The sequence below is a fragment of the Podarcis filfolensis genome (genome assembly GCF_964270895.1).
Source record: "Podarcis filfolensis genome assembly, chromosome: 3".
Classification (NCBI taxonomy): domain Eukaryota; kingdom Metazoa; phylum Chordata; class Lepidosauria; order Squamata; family Lacertidae; genus Podarcis; species Podarcis filfolensis.
In genome coordinates, this window is record NC_139606.1 from 68,843,725 (window position 1) to 68,863,695 (window position 19,971).

Consider the following 19,971-nt stretch of genomic DNA (forward strand, 5'->3'; position numbering starts at 1 on the left):
AGGCTCTTCTTCAGTAAATTTAATTTGCAGGTTCAGTATTTGAAATTACTTTCAGGCCAGAATAGATGGCAATAAAACATCTCCTTCCCTTATAGTTACCTTCAAAATGCAAACCACGTAGCCGAGAGGCATACATTGCAAGACAGGGGTTGTAGAGGCGATTGCGTTGGCAGATGCCCATCCCTTAATCTCGTAACCTGTGCCGCTATGGAGTTGATGTCCATCAAGTTAACTGTGTGTGTATGTTTACACTGCGAGGTAGAAAGGAAGAGGTGGTTGTAAGAGGAAAAGATAAAATGCCCCTTCCCTGGCAGTCATTCCCACAACCTGCAGCAAACATTTCCAACGGTTTATTAGGCATCTTCTTACTGTTTGTACACTAACTGTGTTTCTCTGAAATTAACATTAATCTAAAAATGTAAGATTTCTTCCTCTTCTATTTTAGGTAGGTATGTTGGTTTTTTCCAATTATTTTATGGCATTGTTGCATTTTGTATTGGACATCTCAGTACGTACCCAGCATAACTGCCAACGAGGACAGCCATACTTCTGTCCAGGGTTGGTGGCTTTCTAACTAACTTGGCAGCCCTTCAGTGAACCACATGCTCCTTCTCCCCCCCCCCCTTTTCTTTTTAAGTCATGAGGAGTTTAAAACAATTGGGCAACTTGTGAGGTGAGAGTTGAAAAGACAACAAAAACACCAGGTGCACACCAGAGTCTCTCAGTCACAAACGTTGTGAATTTTTATGTAGTAAAAGGATGACAGTAATTTATAAATCACTGTAGAAATACAGTGGAATTTGTGGAACATCATACATTGCCTGCCCGCCCGCCACTCTAGTTTTCCCATTTTAAATGCTGCACGATTCTGTGCGTTATTCCCAGGGACACTGGGGAAATTGAAGGAAAGCTTTTTTGAGGTGGTCAAATTAGACCTTTAAAAATGCAGTACCTCAGTTCTGAAAATGCCTAAGTATAGAGCAGAGATGAAGTGGGTAATAAAAGAGCAAGCTTTCATCTAATCTTTCTCCTAGAGACCCAGGTGGACAAATTGGCAACCCTGTTCACAGCCTTTCTCCCCCCCCCTCCTCTTTGTACCATAAGAACTACTAATCGGATCCATGCTGCTCTAACTGTGGTTAGTTATTAGCAGAATAAAAGCAGATTTCTTCGAAAGAACAGGTTGGGGTGGGGTGGGGGAAACGACTATACAAAATTGCAGGGTTGTTAGAATCTTAAATGCACAGCAGTTGATTCTCCCCCCCATTCTGAATTATATGATGAATAAAGTCTTTCATCTGTCACTATGCCCATTTCCTTCAAAAGGCAGCTAAATATTAAGCTTTTCAAACAAAAAAAAATCACTAAAGGAATAAATAATGGGGAGGAGGAATAATAGGCAAGCAGATAGCGGAAAGCCAGGCTTGTTTTTATTAATTTGCTGTAGAAATGTAGAATCATAGAATTTTAGAGTTGGAAATAACCCCGGCTCTAAGGTAGCATACTTCCATACCAAATGCATTCCTGTCCATGCTTCTCTGCTGTAAGGGGACTTCACAATCTCTCAAGCAATATGCTCTGTTGGTGAACCCTTAGCCAAAATCTGCTTTATAAGCACTCAGGACCTCACTTCTAGTTCAGTCCCTGATGAATCTGATGATCGGTCCTTTTATATATAGATTATTTTGTTTGAGTATTGGCAAAAATAACAAAACTCATGAAGTTTCTTTCGGAGGGCGTTAATAATTCAGCCATAGATACATCTTGCCCAGTTAGTTACACAGATTCCATCTGCTGTGATGGGTCAATTTCTCTTGTTTCAGCCTACCTTTAACTTTTAAAATTTGAAAACTTCATCATGCTTCCCTTGAGTCTTTGTAATATGGCTTGCCCACTGGAAAGTGGCATTCATATTGGTAAGCTCCTTTTGGTTCGATTCTGAAATGAGCAGTTTCTGCCAGTGTTCATATTGTGGAGCATTTTATGAGTCTGTTGTTCAGCCTTAGAAGTTAAGATGGAGTACCCTCGTGGATTGTTTTTAGTGGGGCAGTTTTCTGAGCTAGCTGTCAGCAGGCGAGCTTGGCAATATGCTCAGCAACCAGAAGGTGAGGGGGAGAATATCTGAACATCCCCTCTAACAACTGCTCCTCTTTTTTCTTTTCTTTTTTGCAAGTGCTTGTGTCATTTGAGTGCCCAGTGAGGCTGTTTCATCTTATGATTCGGTCTGGTTTTAGGCAGAGTCACATATATTCTATTTTTCCCTTCTGCAAGGCTCCAGGCCCCACAGCATCCTCCTCCAGAGAGGAGGCATGGGAAGAGGCAGAAGGTCAGGCACTAGAGAACTGTGAGGAGCCAGAGTGTCTCTCTTCATTACTGAGTGAACATAGAGCACTGGCAAGAGGCAAAAGGTGGCGGAAGAGGAACTGGGCCAGGGGAAGGTTTCTCCCTGTGAAGATTCATTGGCTGTCTTCAGTTCCTTCCATTCTGCATTCCTCCTTCCTTCCTTCCTTCTCCAAAGTGCTGTAGTGGCACTTGTAATGACAACTCAAAGATATTTTCTCCAATCTGAATATATTCAGGACCTTCAGCTGTATATACAGCATGCCTTCTGGACATTTCATCATCCTTCTTCTCAATGTTGTTCTTGAAATTATTAGCATAATAATGACAATTGCAGGCCTGTGTTGAATTGTATTTTCCCAGGTTTTAAAAATCATGCTACTTTTGATATGAACTAAAACGGGCAGGCAATGTGGTACCCTCTAGATGTTTTTGGACTTCCATAGGCCACAACCAGCATAGCCAGGATGTGGGGAGTTATAGTCCAACAACATTGTGAAGGCACTACATTGGCCATGCCTGTACTAAAACGACATGGATATTTTGTGCCAAGCTTGCAACTGTTGACATACTTTTCTCGATACTCAGCCTTAACTCATAAACCCGTCTCCTCAGTGTTCAAACTAGACATTTATCCCCCTTCCTATAAGTAATGCTCTTGGTTTTTATTCTCGTGTGTGACATCTTACATTTGTCCTTGCTGGATTTCACATTACTGCTACCAGCCAAGGCTAAACAACCTGTAAACATTTTGGATTTTTAGTCAATGTGCTCTTTTAAATAGCCTGATGTTATTTCTGTGCCTTTTCCTACTTCAGTTTCTTGAAATATTCATTTATAAAGATTGAGCAGAATTTTTTGCCCTGGTCTGTCACCATTTCTGGCATGAAATTTGAGGACTTCATTCAAACATCCTGAGGGCAAGAAAAAATGAATCTTGTTTTTTGCTTCTCCTAATGAAAATAGGGGTGTGGCTAGAGTGTACAGATGTTATATAGCTGGCAAGAGATCTACTTCCTGCTCTATAACTACCAAACTAAGAGATGGTGGATTAATATTTGAAACTCCTAAGAATGTGCTTTCTTTTGGTGCTATTTTGATAACACCAAGCAGCCAAAATGTGAATGAGGTTTCACTGTGCTAGATACTGCACAAACAATGGGGGGAACTTGCTCAGGCATTATGTTTTTTTATATAGCAATTGCTTTTACACAGCAAATGTGGCAATTCTATTCCAGATCTATCAGCACACAAAGCAACCATAAACACAGCTTAAATGGCCAATTTCACAGGGTTTATGACTGCATTGTATTGTCGCTATGACACCAATCAGCCAAGGTGTAATCTGGCCCTTAGAAGGCTGTTTAGTCTGTGTGTAATGCATTGCAATTATCAAGGTCCCAGGCTTAGTTCCAGGTGAGCAGTAAAACACTGTCGAGGGAAAATCTATCCATTTGGCTCTGCAGTAGAATTAAAGGAAGGGCAAAAGATTGGCTTCATGGATTAATGTTGGTAACACAGTTCATTGTGCAGATTAGGGTGTCTCCAGGCCAGCATTCTTATGATATTTTATTTTGTTTTGTATTTTCCCTCACTGTACTAATTTTTGCATGCCTTCTGTATGCACACACGTCATCCTCCCATAATTGATTTTTGTAAACCGATGCTTGATTTCCCTGGTTGCACATGCAAATACACACAGGGACACATTGACATGATAACAACTGATGCAATGTGCTAAGGAGACAGAAGGTGAGGCAGGAGAGGGGAACCTCATGATGGAATCTGGAAGTAGCTATTTTAGTTTGTGTGAAAAATCAGTAACCAGAATAAATGACCAAAGGCTTGAATCCCAAATTACACTTCCAGGAATGGAAAAAGCTCCTCCCATTTACAGAACGGCCCTTGATCCTGCAGAATCTCCCATGGATGAAGGAGTGAGGCAGTTTTTGTCATTTCCCCCTTTCCCATGCAGCTACCTGTGCACAGTTTTCCAGAGGATCCCCCCAACCCTCCATAGCAGATTTTGGGAGAGCCCAGGGGAATTACAGAGAATTGGATAACTGGTTAACACTGCCTCTCCCTTTTCACTCGCAAGATTTCAGGATCCAGGATAAAGTGATTATGTTGGCATGGTACATGGGTGCTACAGTGAAAATGGAACATTCCTTTTAAATAGATAAAATGAAAATGTTCTTGACATCAGTAATATAGTAGGAAGCAAGGTACAAAGACTGGGAAGAGGGACTCTAATGGATTTTATGTCTAGATCAGTTATGGAAAGATTCCTTGCATTGATGTACAACCTTTTATATAAAAAATAAGTAGTAACAGACTATTGTTACTCCTCACCATGTATCAGTAGCAGATAATGTAAAGCAGGTGTAGGAAAAACCTTTGGCCATCCAGATGTTGCTGGACTACAACTCCCATCATCCCTGCCCTTTGGCGATGTCAGCTGGGGCTGATGGGAGTTGGAGTCCAACAATATCTGAAGGGCCAAATGTTCCCCATCCCTGATATAAAGGGATTCCTTTTCGGACATATCTTCAGAGTTTGTACCCGAGAACATTTGGCTGTTTAGTTGGTAAAAGCATAGTATTGAAGGAAAGATAAGCCATAGCATTGCCATGGACCTTTTTAGCCACTGGTACAATGTCATTGTTATCATGGTTACTACTATTATACAGTGCCAAAGAAAGCAATTCATTGCCATGGCCAGACATGGAGCAGAACGGAGCAGCAGATCCACTGCCACACCTCAGGCTCTGCTGCTGGTGCTGGCCAGGGCAAAAGGAAGGATATGCATTAGGCCCCTCCCTGGAAAATGGGACATTTTTAATCCAGCACCAGTCCTTGTCCTTCGCTTCCCTTGTAACACCCTGCTTCAGAAGCTTATGCTGACTATTGCTTGTGGGACTGCCACTAGTAGTAGAGTGCAGTGCGCTGCATTTTCAGCATGGCCACTGAGACCCTCTATAGCAACTGAGCCCCTGCCCTGGCAGCACAGTCCAGTGGTGAGACCCCTCCATGTCATCTTATCCTTCTCCAGCGGTGCAGATTGGGGGTTAGGATTGCTCAGTAAAATGGTTAGACCCTGTACAAAAATTAGAAATAGCACAGACGCTAATCTCAAGCGTCATCCAAAGGTAAAAATGTGACACATTTGTGGAGGAAAGGAAAGGAGACTAAAGAGGAAGGAAAATCAATCTGGGAAAACCAAGGTTATAGCTGTCAAAATAGGCCAATGATGAGACCTTTTCCTTCGGCTCTTGGAACAGTGGCTGATCATTGATGGGAGTTAAGGAAGAAAGTAATGGGCAAGGTAGGCTAATGGAAAGTATCAGTTAAAACTTAGCCCTTTTTAAAACAAATATATGTTTTAATCATTATTTTCCTCATCCTAAGCTTCACAAGTCAGGGACTTGGTTTTTGTTTTGCTGCATTTTTCTGGAAAGTACTATGAACACTGGTGACAGTCCACAAAGTAATATTTGTTGTTGTTGCAGTAGTAGTAGTTACTGCAGTTGTTATGCCTAGAATTTATTGTGGGTGCAGAGATTCCAGCTTTTAAAATATTAAAACTTGAAAAATTAGTGAGACAAGAATCAGAAATGTTCTGATTTACTTGGCCACGCTCTGCTGCCTGAAGTACTAAAGTAAAATGTAGCCTTTTAAAATAAATTCCGCAGGGAACAGTTGCTACATTGCCCTGTAGCCAACAGTTATTTGTTCACTTATATAGCAGCTCTAGCAGCATGATATGGAGCTAAATTCTTTGGGTTGTTTCCAGTCCCATTATGATCAACAACAATCTTGCCATTAAATTCAGTGGCAAGTAGATTGGGACCTTTCTCTACTGAACTCAGAATGGCTTAACAGCACCACCAGTTGACTAAACATCCAAAATTATTTGCTGGCTCAGTTACAAAATTCCTCTTGGTTTCTAAATCAAAAGTGACTTCTCCCGTAAGGTAAAATAGCAAAAATTGATTTTAGTGGAGCTCCTTGAAAAAGAAAAAGAAAAACCAAGATAGCTCAGGAACAGCATACCTTCATGGTGATTTGATGCAGTCAATTCATGGATTGGATTTACATCAAAGTCCAAAGTAAAAGACTTTCTGAAGGTCTAATCAAACCAGACTCTTTCTTTTCAACATGGCATCCATTCCTGTTATGTGCAGATTAATTGGGTCTGAGTGCCACACCACCTGATAAATATTAAATAATTTGATTGTATTGATCTGTTATGTGCTTTCTTTTTTGTAGTCTATTTGAAATCTCTAGATTCCACTCTTTATGTTTAGAGTTTAGTCATTATATTTAAAAAACTATTACTGAATTTTAATTCATATTGGCCACCCTTTGGTGCCTGACGATGGTGTAGTGTGTTAGTGGATAAAGTGATGTTGTCTACATCACTAAGTGATGTCATGTTGGATTAGAACCTGAGTCCCAGTACTGTGGGTTGGATCTCACATTTCTGTTGCATTCCCTGAAGGGAAGTTTGCTTACACAATGGGGTCTTCCATTGGTGGAAGAGATTATTTCATAAATTCTGCTTACGGATGTTTGTGTGAAAAAGAGGAGTATTGGCCAAATCAAGTCCAACTCTCCCGAAAAAAAGCTCCTAATTAACTTGAGAACTATATTTAAAAGGGAAATATTGAAAGAACCAAGAAAACCTGTCAATAAAAGAAATTTTGCAGTCTTTTTCACAAGTGCAAGTATGTTTCTGAACACTTTATAAACCCTTTTCAGTCTCTCTTCACTTTTACCCAAACATTACTTGGGATATAATTAAGGCATAATATTGAGTCCTCCTTTTAGGCATTATCCCAACAAATATGAAGAGATAGTTAAATTTAAAGAGCTACTATTGTATAAGCACCAGTAGCTGCTTTTCATAAAGATTTTTATGGGCATTCTGTTTCAGATAACGTATTATTTAATAAGGACTTTATAGCCAGTACACAATGCAGTCGATTTGACTGGCACCCGTTCTACCAAGATCTATACCTTACTCTGCTAAAATATCTTGAATTGTTGTTTGATATTTTATTCCTCATGTATTTTCCATTCCTAAAAATGTACGGTAGTGGTTAGCCTGTGTAGCAGATACAATAACTCACCATTGTACAACCATGGTTAAACAAAAGTGGCAGAGCAATATTAGTATTGTGAAAAGTTCTCTTTTATTGCATTGGTCTATAAACACTGCCAGCAGCTTTCCTCTTATGTATAACGATAGTAATAATGATGATGAATATGTGTTTGCTGGTTGAAACTGTCCTCGATACTTCACTATTGCAATTTGTCACCTAGGCACTCGCTTATACATTTATGCTATGGAAAGGCTGTGTGATACCACATAAAAACCAAATAAAAAGGCAAATCATCTTTCTCCCTATTCCTTTAGAAGTAAATGTAATATTTATTGCTACCCACAGGTGATTCTGTGTAGCGCAATATAGTGCATGGTTTCTGCACCTTGCATACAATTCAGGATACATGGCGAGTTTTCACTTTCTTTGGCCTCTTTTACTCAAATTAAAAATGCAAATGCTACATATTGTTACCTGTCTGGAGCACTCCTCTTTCTGCGCGCAGCCGCTGCTTCCCTTACATTGCCTCCCCACAACACTTGAAACCTATGGGCAGCTTTCAAGAGTGTTCATAAGGACTCGGGAAGATGCTTTGTGCCAAATCAGACCAATAGTGCGTCTAACTCAGTATTCTCTACACTGACTGACAGCAGCCCTTCAGGGTATAAGGCAAGAGTCTTTCCCTGCTTTACATAGAGGTTCCAGGAAGTGAACCTGGGACCATTTTTGTTCTCAGGAAAGGAGGATATGCATAGGAAGCTTTCCAGTATAGACAGTTAACTCCCCAGTGTACATGTGCAAGTCTTGGTGACACAACCATAATTTTCTACAAGTTTTGTTAATTGCTGAAATTTTTTGTTCTGCTTTGAAAATGTATATCTCACCTACTTTCTGTGGAACTCAAGGTAGCAATCCCCGAGTTAAACCCCATCATAAAACTACACAAAAATACAGCAATAATTTCAACAAAGCTAAGCACCAGAAAGAAAAAATAAGAACCTTTTTTTAAAAAAAGCCGTAACTTACCAGGCACAGCAAATCATATAGTGAGAAAACCTGAAATACCTCATTAGGGGAGATGTTCCACATAACATTATAGAAATTTAGAAGATTGTTTATTTAAGAAAAAACAACAACACAAAACATTCCTTCCTCTTCTACCAGGTCTTTGGCTGATTAACATGCTGTCCCCTTTTAAATGTGTTTGTGGGAAGAGGGAGGGGATTATTGGTTGTGTGGGCTGGTTGTTATTGTTTTTTGTTAGGAATTTTGTGTTTCTATCTTGTATTTTTATATTGTGAGCTGCCCTGAGATCCACGGATGGAAGGAGAGTATACTAATTTAATAAATAATAAATAATACTAGCATTTTCAGAGTAAATAATTTATCCCCAAATAGCCAGTAAGTACTTTAAGCAATTGTACAATTATGGTGTATATTTCTTTATACTGCATATCACTCTAGCATCTTTCCTCAAAAATCAGCTGTGGAAACAGTTGGCTAATTACTTTAAAATGATGCAACGGATGGAGCAGGAGAAACATATAGTTCTTTGCAGAGATTTACAGTTTGCCCCAGAACTCAACAATGACAATTCAGAGTAGCTTTGAAGAAAGACACATCATCATGCTCTGGCTTCGACAGACAGAATACTCTTGCATAAAAGTTAACATGGGTTTCACTTTGATCAACTATGCAGAGAAGGGAGCATTTTTAATAGCTTAAACAAATCATATATTTTATGTGCTTCCAGTTGTTGAAAAGAGAAAAATGATTGCAAAGCGAGAAATGTGTGTTTGTCTTTGAAAATACTTCGGTTTAATTTGATGTGTCTACCATTTATACCATGTTCGCTAACATAGCTAATAAACACCTATATTGATAATACAGTATATATTTGTTGCCTAACCTGAGGTGGTACCAGCTGTTCTTGGTAACCAGACCAGCCATTTCTCAAATTAACAATGAATGAAAGCCTCAGGAGTTACTCTCCTTCCTCCTGTGGCAACTTGATTGCTTGGCATAAGGCAGTCACCACAATATAACAAAAAGAGAGGTGTTCCTGTGCTGTGTGTTCCGTTGTTTGTCACAGAGAAGGGCTTTGTGTGAGTGATTTTTTAAAATACAGCATTGCTGAAGGAGAAACTCTGTGCCCCATGTCTAATGAGTTTGAAAATAGACTGTTAGTAGTCACAAAAGGAAAATTAGACACGTATGATTTGTGTGTTCATTTTCTCATAGTAAATATAGTGTGATTTGTGCATGTGGACTGTACAAAGGTCTTTGGAATAAGAACCTGAACTAGCTTATCCATTCTTTGTATTCATGAAAAATTGTGTCCTTTGATTATTTGTCCTTTGATTATTTGTTTGGATTTCTACCCTGCTCAGTGTTGTGGGCTCAGTGTGGGTTAAAACATTTTGAAGCTAAAATATTAAAAATACACGTTGGGAAGTACGTAGTTCTTTCAGTATGGAAATACAATTAATAATAATAGAAAATTCTCCTTGGTCACAAGTAAATGAAACCAATACTATATCCAAGACCATTTTTCTTCCAGCCTTAAAAAAAACAAAAAACCAGTCCAAACAATAAACCCCTTAAAAGATTCAGAGGATACTTCATATTTCAAGTTTTAAAAGCAGGCGTTTATGCTGGTGTTGGTGATTAGATTCAAGTCTCTCTCGGCATTTTTCAGTGTTTTATCAGTTTTTGGCTGACTACCACTTTTGAAATGAATAAATTTTTAAGCCTGAGAAAACCTGATCACTATCAGTATATAGAGGCGCAGCACAAGGAATTGTGCTTCCCGTACTCTATGCTTCATGCCGCCACTGCTCTTCCCCCATTCTCCTTTTAAGGTGGCCACAGAGCTGCTGCCATCCTCCTCCTCCCAGTTTGTGCTGGTGGCAATAGTGCTGGTGGCTTCTCCACCATTTCCTCCCTGCATTACCCTATTCTGAGAAGAAGCCAAGGGGATCGCTCTTCAGAGCCCAGCATTCTAGAAATGCTTTTCAAACCTAGACATTTTCCAGGAAAATGCCTGGAGCCAGAAAGCCAACTCAATTTTTTAAAAAGCTCAAAAAGTCATTATAGCCACCACCTGTGAATCATGGCAGTAGCACAGCAATTCTGCTGTCCACCTCACCCCAAATGAAGAGCTCTGAAGAGGACCCTTTGACCCGTTCTCAGAGTAAGGTGAAGTACGGCAGAGAAAGTGGTGGCAGAGAGCCTTGCCTCACAAACTGCACCGTAATGAGGAGGGGGGAGTTTGGCCTTGCCTCCCTACACACACACTTGCACCTGAGACCATTGTCTCATTTCACCTCTGTAATGCACTAGCCCCGAGTACCTATTTTATTAAAATAATACGGCCCTTTGTTACTCACGAGCACCTTTGTTTTTAAAGTTCGTTTTTAAAACATGAATTTCTCGACCCAGTTGCAGAAAAACCCTTGAAAAGTGCAGTGTGTGTTACAATGTATACCCGTATTAGCCTTTGCTTATAGCTGTCATGAACTGCATTGCTAAAAATGCACATTTACTAGGTCAGCGCATGATAAGTAAACAAGGGCAGCTGCAAACTTCCTACTTGTGAGGCTACTGTTAACATAAGACTTTGGAAGCTTTGCAAATACAATATGCTGTAAAAGGCTAAGTTATTGCTGACAGTTCATTTCTGCTATCAGTACTATTTGTACAAGGTTTTTCGGGGGGGAAGAAAGTGCTAGATATTAAACTCTACGAGAATTTTGTAGCAGAGCAGACACACGGGGCTGGAGCAGAAATGGAGTTGAGTTGGCCATCACCTTAATAACTTTTTGGCTTGTTGCAACTGGCATAGTCAACACAATGTTACGGGAATTATGTAACAAGTCATATGGTGAGCATAGGAGCCAAGTCCTAGGGGCCAAGGTCCCTTTGCTCCTCCCAATAAAATATTTGAGGGACCCGCCACCCAAGCTGATGGACATTGCCATTCAAATATTGTGTGCATGCTTCATCTTGTGATTAATTATGTGAGGTCGGGCTTACCTGCCCCTCCCCCATATTTTTATTCAAGTTGACACCTCTTTCGCAATTCGCATTACAGCTATTTATTTATCATAGGAATATCCTACCTTTTCTCCCATGAGCTCAAGGTGGATGTTCGGTCATCCCTCTTTTTATCCTCACAGCAGCCCTGTGAGGCAGGTTAGGCGGAATCTTTGCCAAATAGAAGTTTTAACCTAGTAATTCTGTTTCATGTTTTCTGTATTATTGATTATGAAAAAGTCAACAATAGTCCCCTGCTGCCAAAAAAACCTCTTACCCCTCATACTCTTCTGGATCCCGACATCCTCCCTGCAGCTGTTAATAGTGGGAATAAAGAGAAGGAGAATCCTTATCATGGGATTCCAATATAGTTTGATCCTCACAGAGGTGATGCAAGCAATTCTGTTTGCACCGTTGCCCAGAGCTATGCAAGTCTCTGGGTCAAGATGGCATTCTGCTGCACTGTGTGTAATGCCATTTGTGAGTCTCCCTCTGCCTCTCTCTCTCTCTTTTGTTAAACATTAACTTGGATTCCTTCCCATGCCAATTTATATGTTAGCTCTGTATTTTTACCAGGTGCAAATTATGAATTAAGCTCTTGTTTGAATAACTAAGTGCACAACACAGGCTTTACAGAAATACCAGTTTTATTGCTGTGTTACACTTAGAGGACACCAAGATATCATTAAAACCTCAGATTCTTTACAATATTCTTCTTCCCAAAAAGCATAAATGGAATTTATCTTTAGTTGCTGTTGTTGGCAGCTGTCCATGTGTTCCTGGCTGGCGGCCAGTCCATGCTCAACAGGATGAGTCCCACCGTTCAGCAGACTTGGATTTTGTTAGAACGCCCTCATAGAAATGTATGTCAGGAGATTTCCAGCTATAAATTGGATCATGTCAGTAAGGATGGGAACAGGCTCGGTACGAAATTGAACAATTCGGCATGCCTGATGTTAAATATGTTTATGCATGCTTTCTCCTTGGGTTACGAAAACAGAAAACATTGTGAAATAAACCTGTTGCAGTATCTCTGATGTTCACACCACATTTTTAGTCATTTGCAGTGTGCTGGTGTTCACACTTTCTAGGAGTATGCCCTGCTGGATACAATGGGACTTATGTCTGAGGGAAAGTGCATAGGATTGTGCTGTAGGAATAGGTTTTATTTGCATATGTTACTTCACTAAGAACTAATTATTTATTTCCCTTCCCCATTTGTGTTGCAGGTAGCCAGATGCCATCCCAGACTCCAGGTAGCCAATCGGAATCCAGCTCCCATCCTGCCTTGAGTCAGTCCCCAATGCCACAAGATCGAGGTTTGTGCTGGAGGATGAAATAGCCACAGAGCATAAAAGCCTGAAAGGGGCAAAATATATTCCTATGTCCTCTGTTTCTTGCAGCAAGGAAATTCCACTTGTAATTGTCTCTCAGCAAAATACTGTAAGAAACATATTTCCTGAGGGAGAAGTAAATAAAAAAGGAGTATCTACAAGAACTTGGTTAAAAACAAAGAGCTTAATGTTCCAAAAACATTCTTTATCAGAAGATCTTGCTAGATTCTTAATGGTCTTTAAAAATCTGGATACAGGAAACATTATTTATAAATATCTGACATAGCATTTGGTCTCTGTAGGATAGAAATGCTAGCTGCTTTACAGTCAACAATTTTCCCACAGTTATTAAAATGTTGATGAATTCCTGTGCTTTGGGGTATAGGCCATAACATATATCTTCCTATAGAAGCAGGATTGGGGTCAGCAGGCTGGAAATGGCCACATTCCCAATCCTCTTGTCTCAAAAAGTATCACGATCCTATCACAACATGGCCTGAATGTGCTTGTAGTGCTGCTCTTTAAGTAGAGTTTTTAAACCCACAGGAAGAACTGAGATTTCATGACTTGATGTGTAAGAGCGCACTGCTAGTCTGTATATCAGCATTAGCAGCTATTAAAGCATTAGAGAGGTGAGAAGCTATGTGAGCTTTCCCCTTCCCTTCCAGGCTCTTCAGAGGACACTTTCAGCGAAGGGCATGCATTGCTGTAGGCCAACTTTGGAAATGCTCACAGGAAGATGTGCACCTTCCCAGCACACCTGCTTGATAGCTAGAGAGTAGTGTAATGTTGGAGGGGTAGGGGGGAAAGATTCACAGGCACTTAAAACGACAAGTACCAGGGAGTTACAGGCTTCAGTGTATCTATTAAGCAGGATTCCAGTAAAGTGGGTGAACCATCACCACAGCATGTTATGCATTTTCTTTTCTTGCTGGAAACTTCCTTTTGTAAATTCTGCAAGATATTTTGAAAGCCGTTGATCAGCAACTTGGCCATAGACCCAGCATCTACTGAACTTCCATTTTATCTGACCCTGCACTCCTAGGAGTGCCAGGTGGCTGGATCTAGCCACCCTTTTAATTTTATTTAGTGCCCCCAACCTTGTGTCACTCACAAGCACCAGAGGAAATTGAAAGAGTTGCTGGGCATAGCTGCCCAGTGCTGCTTGGAATGCTGCCACTATCATCAGGTAAGTGTGCCAGGACTCACTGACAGGAGGGAGCTCACCAGAGGACACTTTGCCCAAGGCCCTCTCAAATCTGGAGATAGCACTAGATGGAATACCCCCTCTGGTGCTAACCGGAGTCATTTCCACCAGAAGATATTTAGGAGAGGCATTCAACATGCGTTGAGGGTGCACTGTCAACTGGTTCCAGAATTGTTTTATGTCTTGGAGACATAGTAAAGCTTTCTCTTTATCCACAAATAATAGTGGCATGAGTTTCTTGGAGTTTTCCCATTGTACTGTGGTGGCTTATAGTGTGTGGGAGGAGCCGTTCATCTCAATGCAGCAATGAGGTTGGGACTATGCAGATGCACCAATTAGCTGCAACAGCACATCTGCACAACCCTGGTCTCACCACCACCCTGCCCTTCCCAGTAAGTGGCAGTTACATCACCGCCAGGAGGCTATTGCTGTGGCTCCGTCCCATCAGACAAGAGGCCCCTGATACATGAACTATCCATTCCTCATTCCATCCTTGGAATCTGACTTGTTCAATATGTCCCAGTGACTCTGTTGCAGCAACTCTGTTCTAAAGGATGTGTGGTTTAAGAATTTCACCAGGAGTTGACTCATTTGGTACTTCCCATGAACTAAAGTTGCAAGCATTCCTTATCACATCCTACATGCTGTGCATGAGGTCCACTTCCAGTCAATTAGCTTTCAGTTCAGCTGGGGCATTGGCCACCCTGACTTGTGACAGAGCTGCAGTGCTTAATGCAGTGGAGTGTTTTGTGCTGAGTGGTGGATCCCATGCTGTTGATGAGTTCCAAGTCCTAGGACTTAAATCTCTTTCTGCTGTCCATTTCTCCACCCTTGGGAATGCTTCCAGCTGAGTCATTGATTGGAGCCAAACATCAGTGTCTTCAGTGCCTGACGTGGAATCTGATGAAGTGTGGTAAAGAGAGGCATCCAACTCTGAATCACAAGGCCAAATAAAAATGGTCCATTTTTGAATTATTTATTGTAACCTGCAGTTTGAGAATTTAGAATCTAATCTTCAAATTGCTCTGCTGGCACTAGTCTCGGTGCCATTTTGTTTCTAAAAAATTCTTCTGATGTTTGCCTTCAACAGACCTGGCTTTTTATTTAGAGTATTTATTGAAGCTCCTGTCATGCTACGGCTAATCTTTGTGACCTAGCTTGTTTAAAATGTACATTTGTTTCATGCAGCAGATACAAAATTTGTAACCAGTGAGGCCATATTGATTTTGCAGAACATGTTTCCCCAAAGCTTCTGTAAGGTCTGAACAGTGCGCGGATAAACATGCGTGCATTCCCTTTTGTGCCCTGTCATTGATTAGAGACTTCTTTGAAATGGAAAACTTCACCTTTTAAAAAGGGTGTTACATTAGTTGATTCTTTTGCTTGCTTGAACTGCTTTTCCACTGAAGTTAGAGAGGGGAGGGGAGAGCACAAGGGCTCAAAGGGAAGGTGCTTGTCATTTACTGATAAAAACCCAAGCAGAAAATCGTTCCTGCCAAAGACACCTGATCCACAGGCATCTGTTACAGTAATTTAAACACTTGGCTTACTGATATAAACGTTTCCATCTAAAAACACCAAGTGACCCTCCACTTTCAGAGTGTTTTTGTTCCTTCTAGCACTTTGTGAAACATTTTTCTCCTTCAAAGAAATGAATGAATGCATGAACAAAAGACCACTAATATGTTTATTGCTCCTCGATATATTGTTAGTCAGACTTTCTGTGGAATTTGCTTGGCTATGTAAGATCTAAGTTTCACCGTTCTTAAATGAAAGCCACACAAACAAATTATTAAGTTTATACATAATATCATTCTGAAAGTGTGTGCATTTATTTTACCTTGTTATCAATGGTGGTTCAGCACCCAGTTGGGATTTTTCATCTTTTCAAGCCTAAGGGTGTATATATATATAATAGAACAGAACTTTCAAACAAACAGATTTTTCCTTTGTGCAGTTTGCATGTGTGTGGCACAAATACATGTGTATAATATAGTTCAGAATTTTTTGGGGAGATTTGGACATTCTGGTCCCTTCAAGTTTTTCTTTGCTGGCAGTAAGAGTGATAGATTGATGGCTTTTACAAAAGTTCAGGGAGCAAAATATAGGTGGGATAGTCTTGCTTCTTATCTCCCTTTGTACGACATTGGAACAATTTCTAGAGTTTTATTCTGTGTTCATCTGCTTGATAGTGTTGGTGCCTGAGCCACATCTTACCTTCTCGTTGGGTGGTCAGGTCAAACAGGGAATATGAGACATGCCTTACAAGAAAGAGGTAGACACTCAGGGTCATCTCTGACTTCAGTAGGTACCATGAGTTGCTGTTGCTTACTGGGAGGGGCAAGATGGTAGGGATGCACCAGCGGAGCCAATCAGACACTCCTGCCGTGTGCTTACATCACCTTCTTCCACCTAGTAAACAGTGACACCCGCTCCATGCTGGGAAGCTAGCCCCACCCAGCAAGTTACTGTATTGGCCTGAATATAAGCCTCACTTTCCCCCCAAATTCTAACCACGAAAAGTTAAAATTCGGCTTAAATTCGCGACCTTACAAAAATTGGCTTTTACGATATCGCTGCTGTAACAGACATACGATAAAATGGAAAGGGTGTGGGTGCCCTGCGGAATTTTAAGGGAGCAGTTTATATTTGGGTATTGTCCTTTTCCCCCCTTGAATTTTAAAGATGCGGCTTATATTTGGGTGCGGCTTATATTCGGGCCAATACGGTACTTCTGGTATATCCTTTATCATGCCTTGCTATACCTGGATATGTTCAAGGAAGCACCTAAGTTACAACAAAGTTAATTAAAATGCAGTGTACGATATATTTTCTATATATGCTAAAACATTCTCATTTGGCATCCTCAGTGCTCTTTTTGGTTTGAAATAAGTACACCCTGGCTCATCATATTCAGATTAAAATAGTAGATAGGGAACTGCTAAAAACACAGAATCTAATGGAAGCATTAAATGGTCTCATGCTGTTACTCTGGCACACACTATCATGAAGGGGATGCTTAAAAAGCCTTTATTTATTAAGGCAAATGTATATGGGTCAGAATTAATTAAAAAAAACTTTTAATTGTTCTCCCATTATAATTTTCACAGCAGTGTATGGTTAAATATTCATGATAATGCTGATGATATGCTAAAGGTCTGGAATAGGTCTGGAGTTTCAAAATCAACACAGGTTATTTAACCCTTTTCATCTGATATACCATCAGAGACTCGCTCAGTAAAATCCCAGAGCTCTGGAATAATTAGAAGAAAGTAATGAGGATTTAATTAGTCCTTGAGATGTGCTGAAACAGGACCATTGAGAACTTTTTTTCTGTTTGGACATGGATTGCAAGTAGAATTGATGCTATTGCAGTTGCTGTGATGTACTGGAAAATGTATTCTATTGCTAGAGGCAGTTTCATGGCACCATTCTGTGCCTGTCAGATCTGCATGGAAGGTACCCATCACGAGAGCTTCCGAAAACCCCTTGTCTTTGCCACCCTTTGCCAATATCCTGCTTTTCATCATTTCTCCTCTAGGGTCTTTTTTTCCTTCCCGTCATTTACATGTTGCATCTTGTGATAGCGTTTCATCTTGCTTTGTTTCTTGGTTTTTAAATGGAGGGGGAGAAGGGGGGGTACAAGTAGTGTGTTCTGGGGGGAAAATGTATTGCAAAGAATCACAGTGGGTAACAAATTGCAGCCTTATAGAATCCAGGTGTTGAGCTGAGCGAAACCTTGATCTATTTGACACAGCTGCATGTAAGCATTATCTCAAAATCAAGTTTTTATTTAGTATTAGATCTTCACAGAAGTGATATTTATCAGTAGCTACAATGTAGTAAATTTAAATGGCTTTTTGGCAGTGGAGATTGTTATCCAGTAAGAAGCAGAAACAGATGGGATGTGATCAGGCATTTTGATGTTCTCTTTGTGCTTTCCTGCACACACATACTAAACAGCAAACTGAATTTATGTAACTACAAGCTCTTGCTTTCCTTATTCCTTTTAATGTTATTTACTTCCATCATCTATATCCTGTCACTTCATCATCCATTTATTTTCATTTAATGAAACACAAAACATATTTATCTCTTTAGAAGTCATACGTACCACTTAGGGAATTTCCCTTCATATTTCCTATTCAGATACAATTATGACTTAATACTGACATTTGATAAAGAGTATCTTTTCTCTGACATCTATTTGCCATCTTTAAAGAAGAGACAGAGAAAGAAAAATCCGAATCAAATTGCAACCAAAAAGCACTGTGAATAGTTTTTAAATCTTAAAAGGATGTTCTTCCTCCATTTTTATTGCATTTTAGGATTTAGCATCTGACCCACAGAAAAAGAGAATAACACTGTTCTTGTTATTATTTATAATTTTTCTTATGCATTTATTTTGTATATCTATCTCACCTTTTCTGCCACCCAAAGCAGCAAATAGAAGAAATACAGTAATATAGCATTCATTTAAAAAAACACAAGTTAAACCTAATAAAATACTGGATCATTTGTTTAAAAGAAAAAAGTGGGATGGCTCACAACAGACAAATAAAGTATGGTCAGAGATTAATGTTTTTCCACATCTGACACACACACACACACACACACACACAGAGAGAGAGAGAGAGAGAGAGAGAGAGAGAACATATATAAAGCCTCTTTCTGGTAGTGTTAGCATGTTCATCCACAAGGTACCGAAGCCAATTTTATACTTTCTGTGTGTACTTCGTGATTACTCAACACTTGAATGGTATCAGTGCATTCCTAGAGCAGTATGGAAGCCACTACCGCTTGTCCAATCCCATTCTGCTCCAGGAAAGTCCATAGAGAAGAACTGTGAGTGTCTGCTGAGTGATTTGAAGCTTCCCACAGCAGTGTTGTCCCTCTCCTGGCATTTAATTGGAACCATTTTCCTTTCTACATATATTACCAGAACGGTGTAGCACTAGACTACTGGGAAGAAGGTTCTATGTTGTTCCAGTAGCAAATAAACCTATAGTGAAAGCATGCATTACTGTTAAGAAGTCCTAGCTCACCAAAAGGGATGCCTGTTTTTTAACATGCTGGGATAATTTACAGCAGCTTTCTAGAGGTAAATGACATGCAGCATTGATGCAACAACAAAGGAGGCCCTGCTCTGTTTCCCAGTTGTTCATCCCTTGTACAGAATGATGCAGCTCAATTCAAGGAAATATTTGTGTCCTTCCTGAGTCTGGGTTACACTGATTGAAGCAAGTTGGAGATTGGGGGTTTTGTATAACTGTGCTCATTTTTGTAGGTGCTGAATTTGCAATACCAAAAGATACGTGGAAGGTCACCTTTATTAAAGTAATCCCATAACGCAGTTGTAGCTTTATGTTTGAACTGGTTTAAACCGATTTCAGCTCCTAGCCTGTGAAAAGTTGGGAGTGATGTGGTACTTCTTTTCCTACTGGGAATAGTATCTGGTTTGAGGATTGCCCAAATAATGTTTGGTCCAGTTGCAGAGTACATATCAAGAGCTGGGAGTTTCTTCCTTTGTTCTGCAACCTTTAAAAGTGGTGTAAGAGTGCCAAACCAGCTCTATTCTTGGAGAATATGAGTGCCAATTTCAGCACCTGATGGATGTCAGTTTCAGATTGAATGTTGAATATCAGGCATATTATCCTCCCCAGCCAACTTCATATTTAGACTGAGTTGATTAGTTTTGGCATATGCTAAATATACAGCAGCTATGCCTTATTTCAAGAAGACATGAAATCGGCAGTGTCTACCTACAGAGAGACGGAGCCACCCTCATAAACTGCTCTGGGGCAGAAGACAACTAAATAACCACGTCAGCAGAATCAAAACCTAAAATCAAGTCTCTAGACAAATATTATCATCTAGCAGCTGGTTACTGGGGGTTTTTTCCACTTTGATAAACGCAGTTATATTCTTGAAGATGAATTTTTATTTACTT

The 19,971-nt window shown here is 40.1% G+C and overlaps 1 protein-coding gene across 19 annotated transcripts in view; it reads left to right on the top strand.

The window, feature by feature from the left end:
* Positions 1 to 19,971, top strand: part of ARID1B (AT-rich interaction domain 1B) — a 351,760-nt gene that overhangs the window by 250,135 nt on the left and 81,654 nt on the right. For all 19 annotated transcript variants that reach the window (XM_083607913.1, XM_083607919.1, XM_083607914.1 and 16 more), the window contains one exon: positions 12,710 to 12,799. In XM_083607913.1, the coding sequence (XP_083464039.1) occupies positions 12,710 to 12,799 (90 nt within the window). The remainder of the gene's footprint in view (positions 1 to 12,709; positions 12,800 to 19,971) is intronic.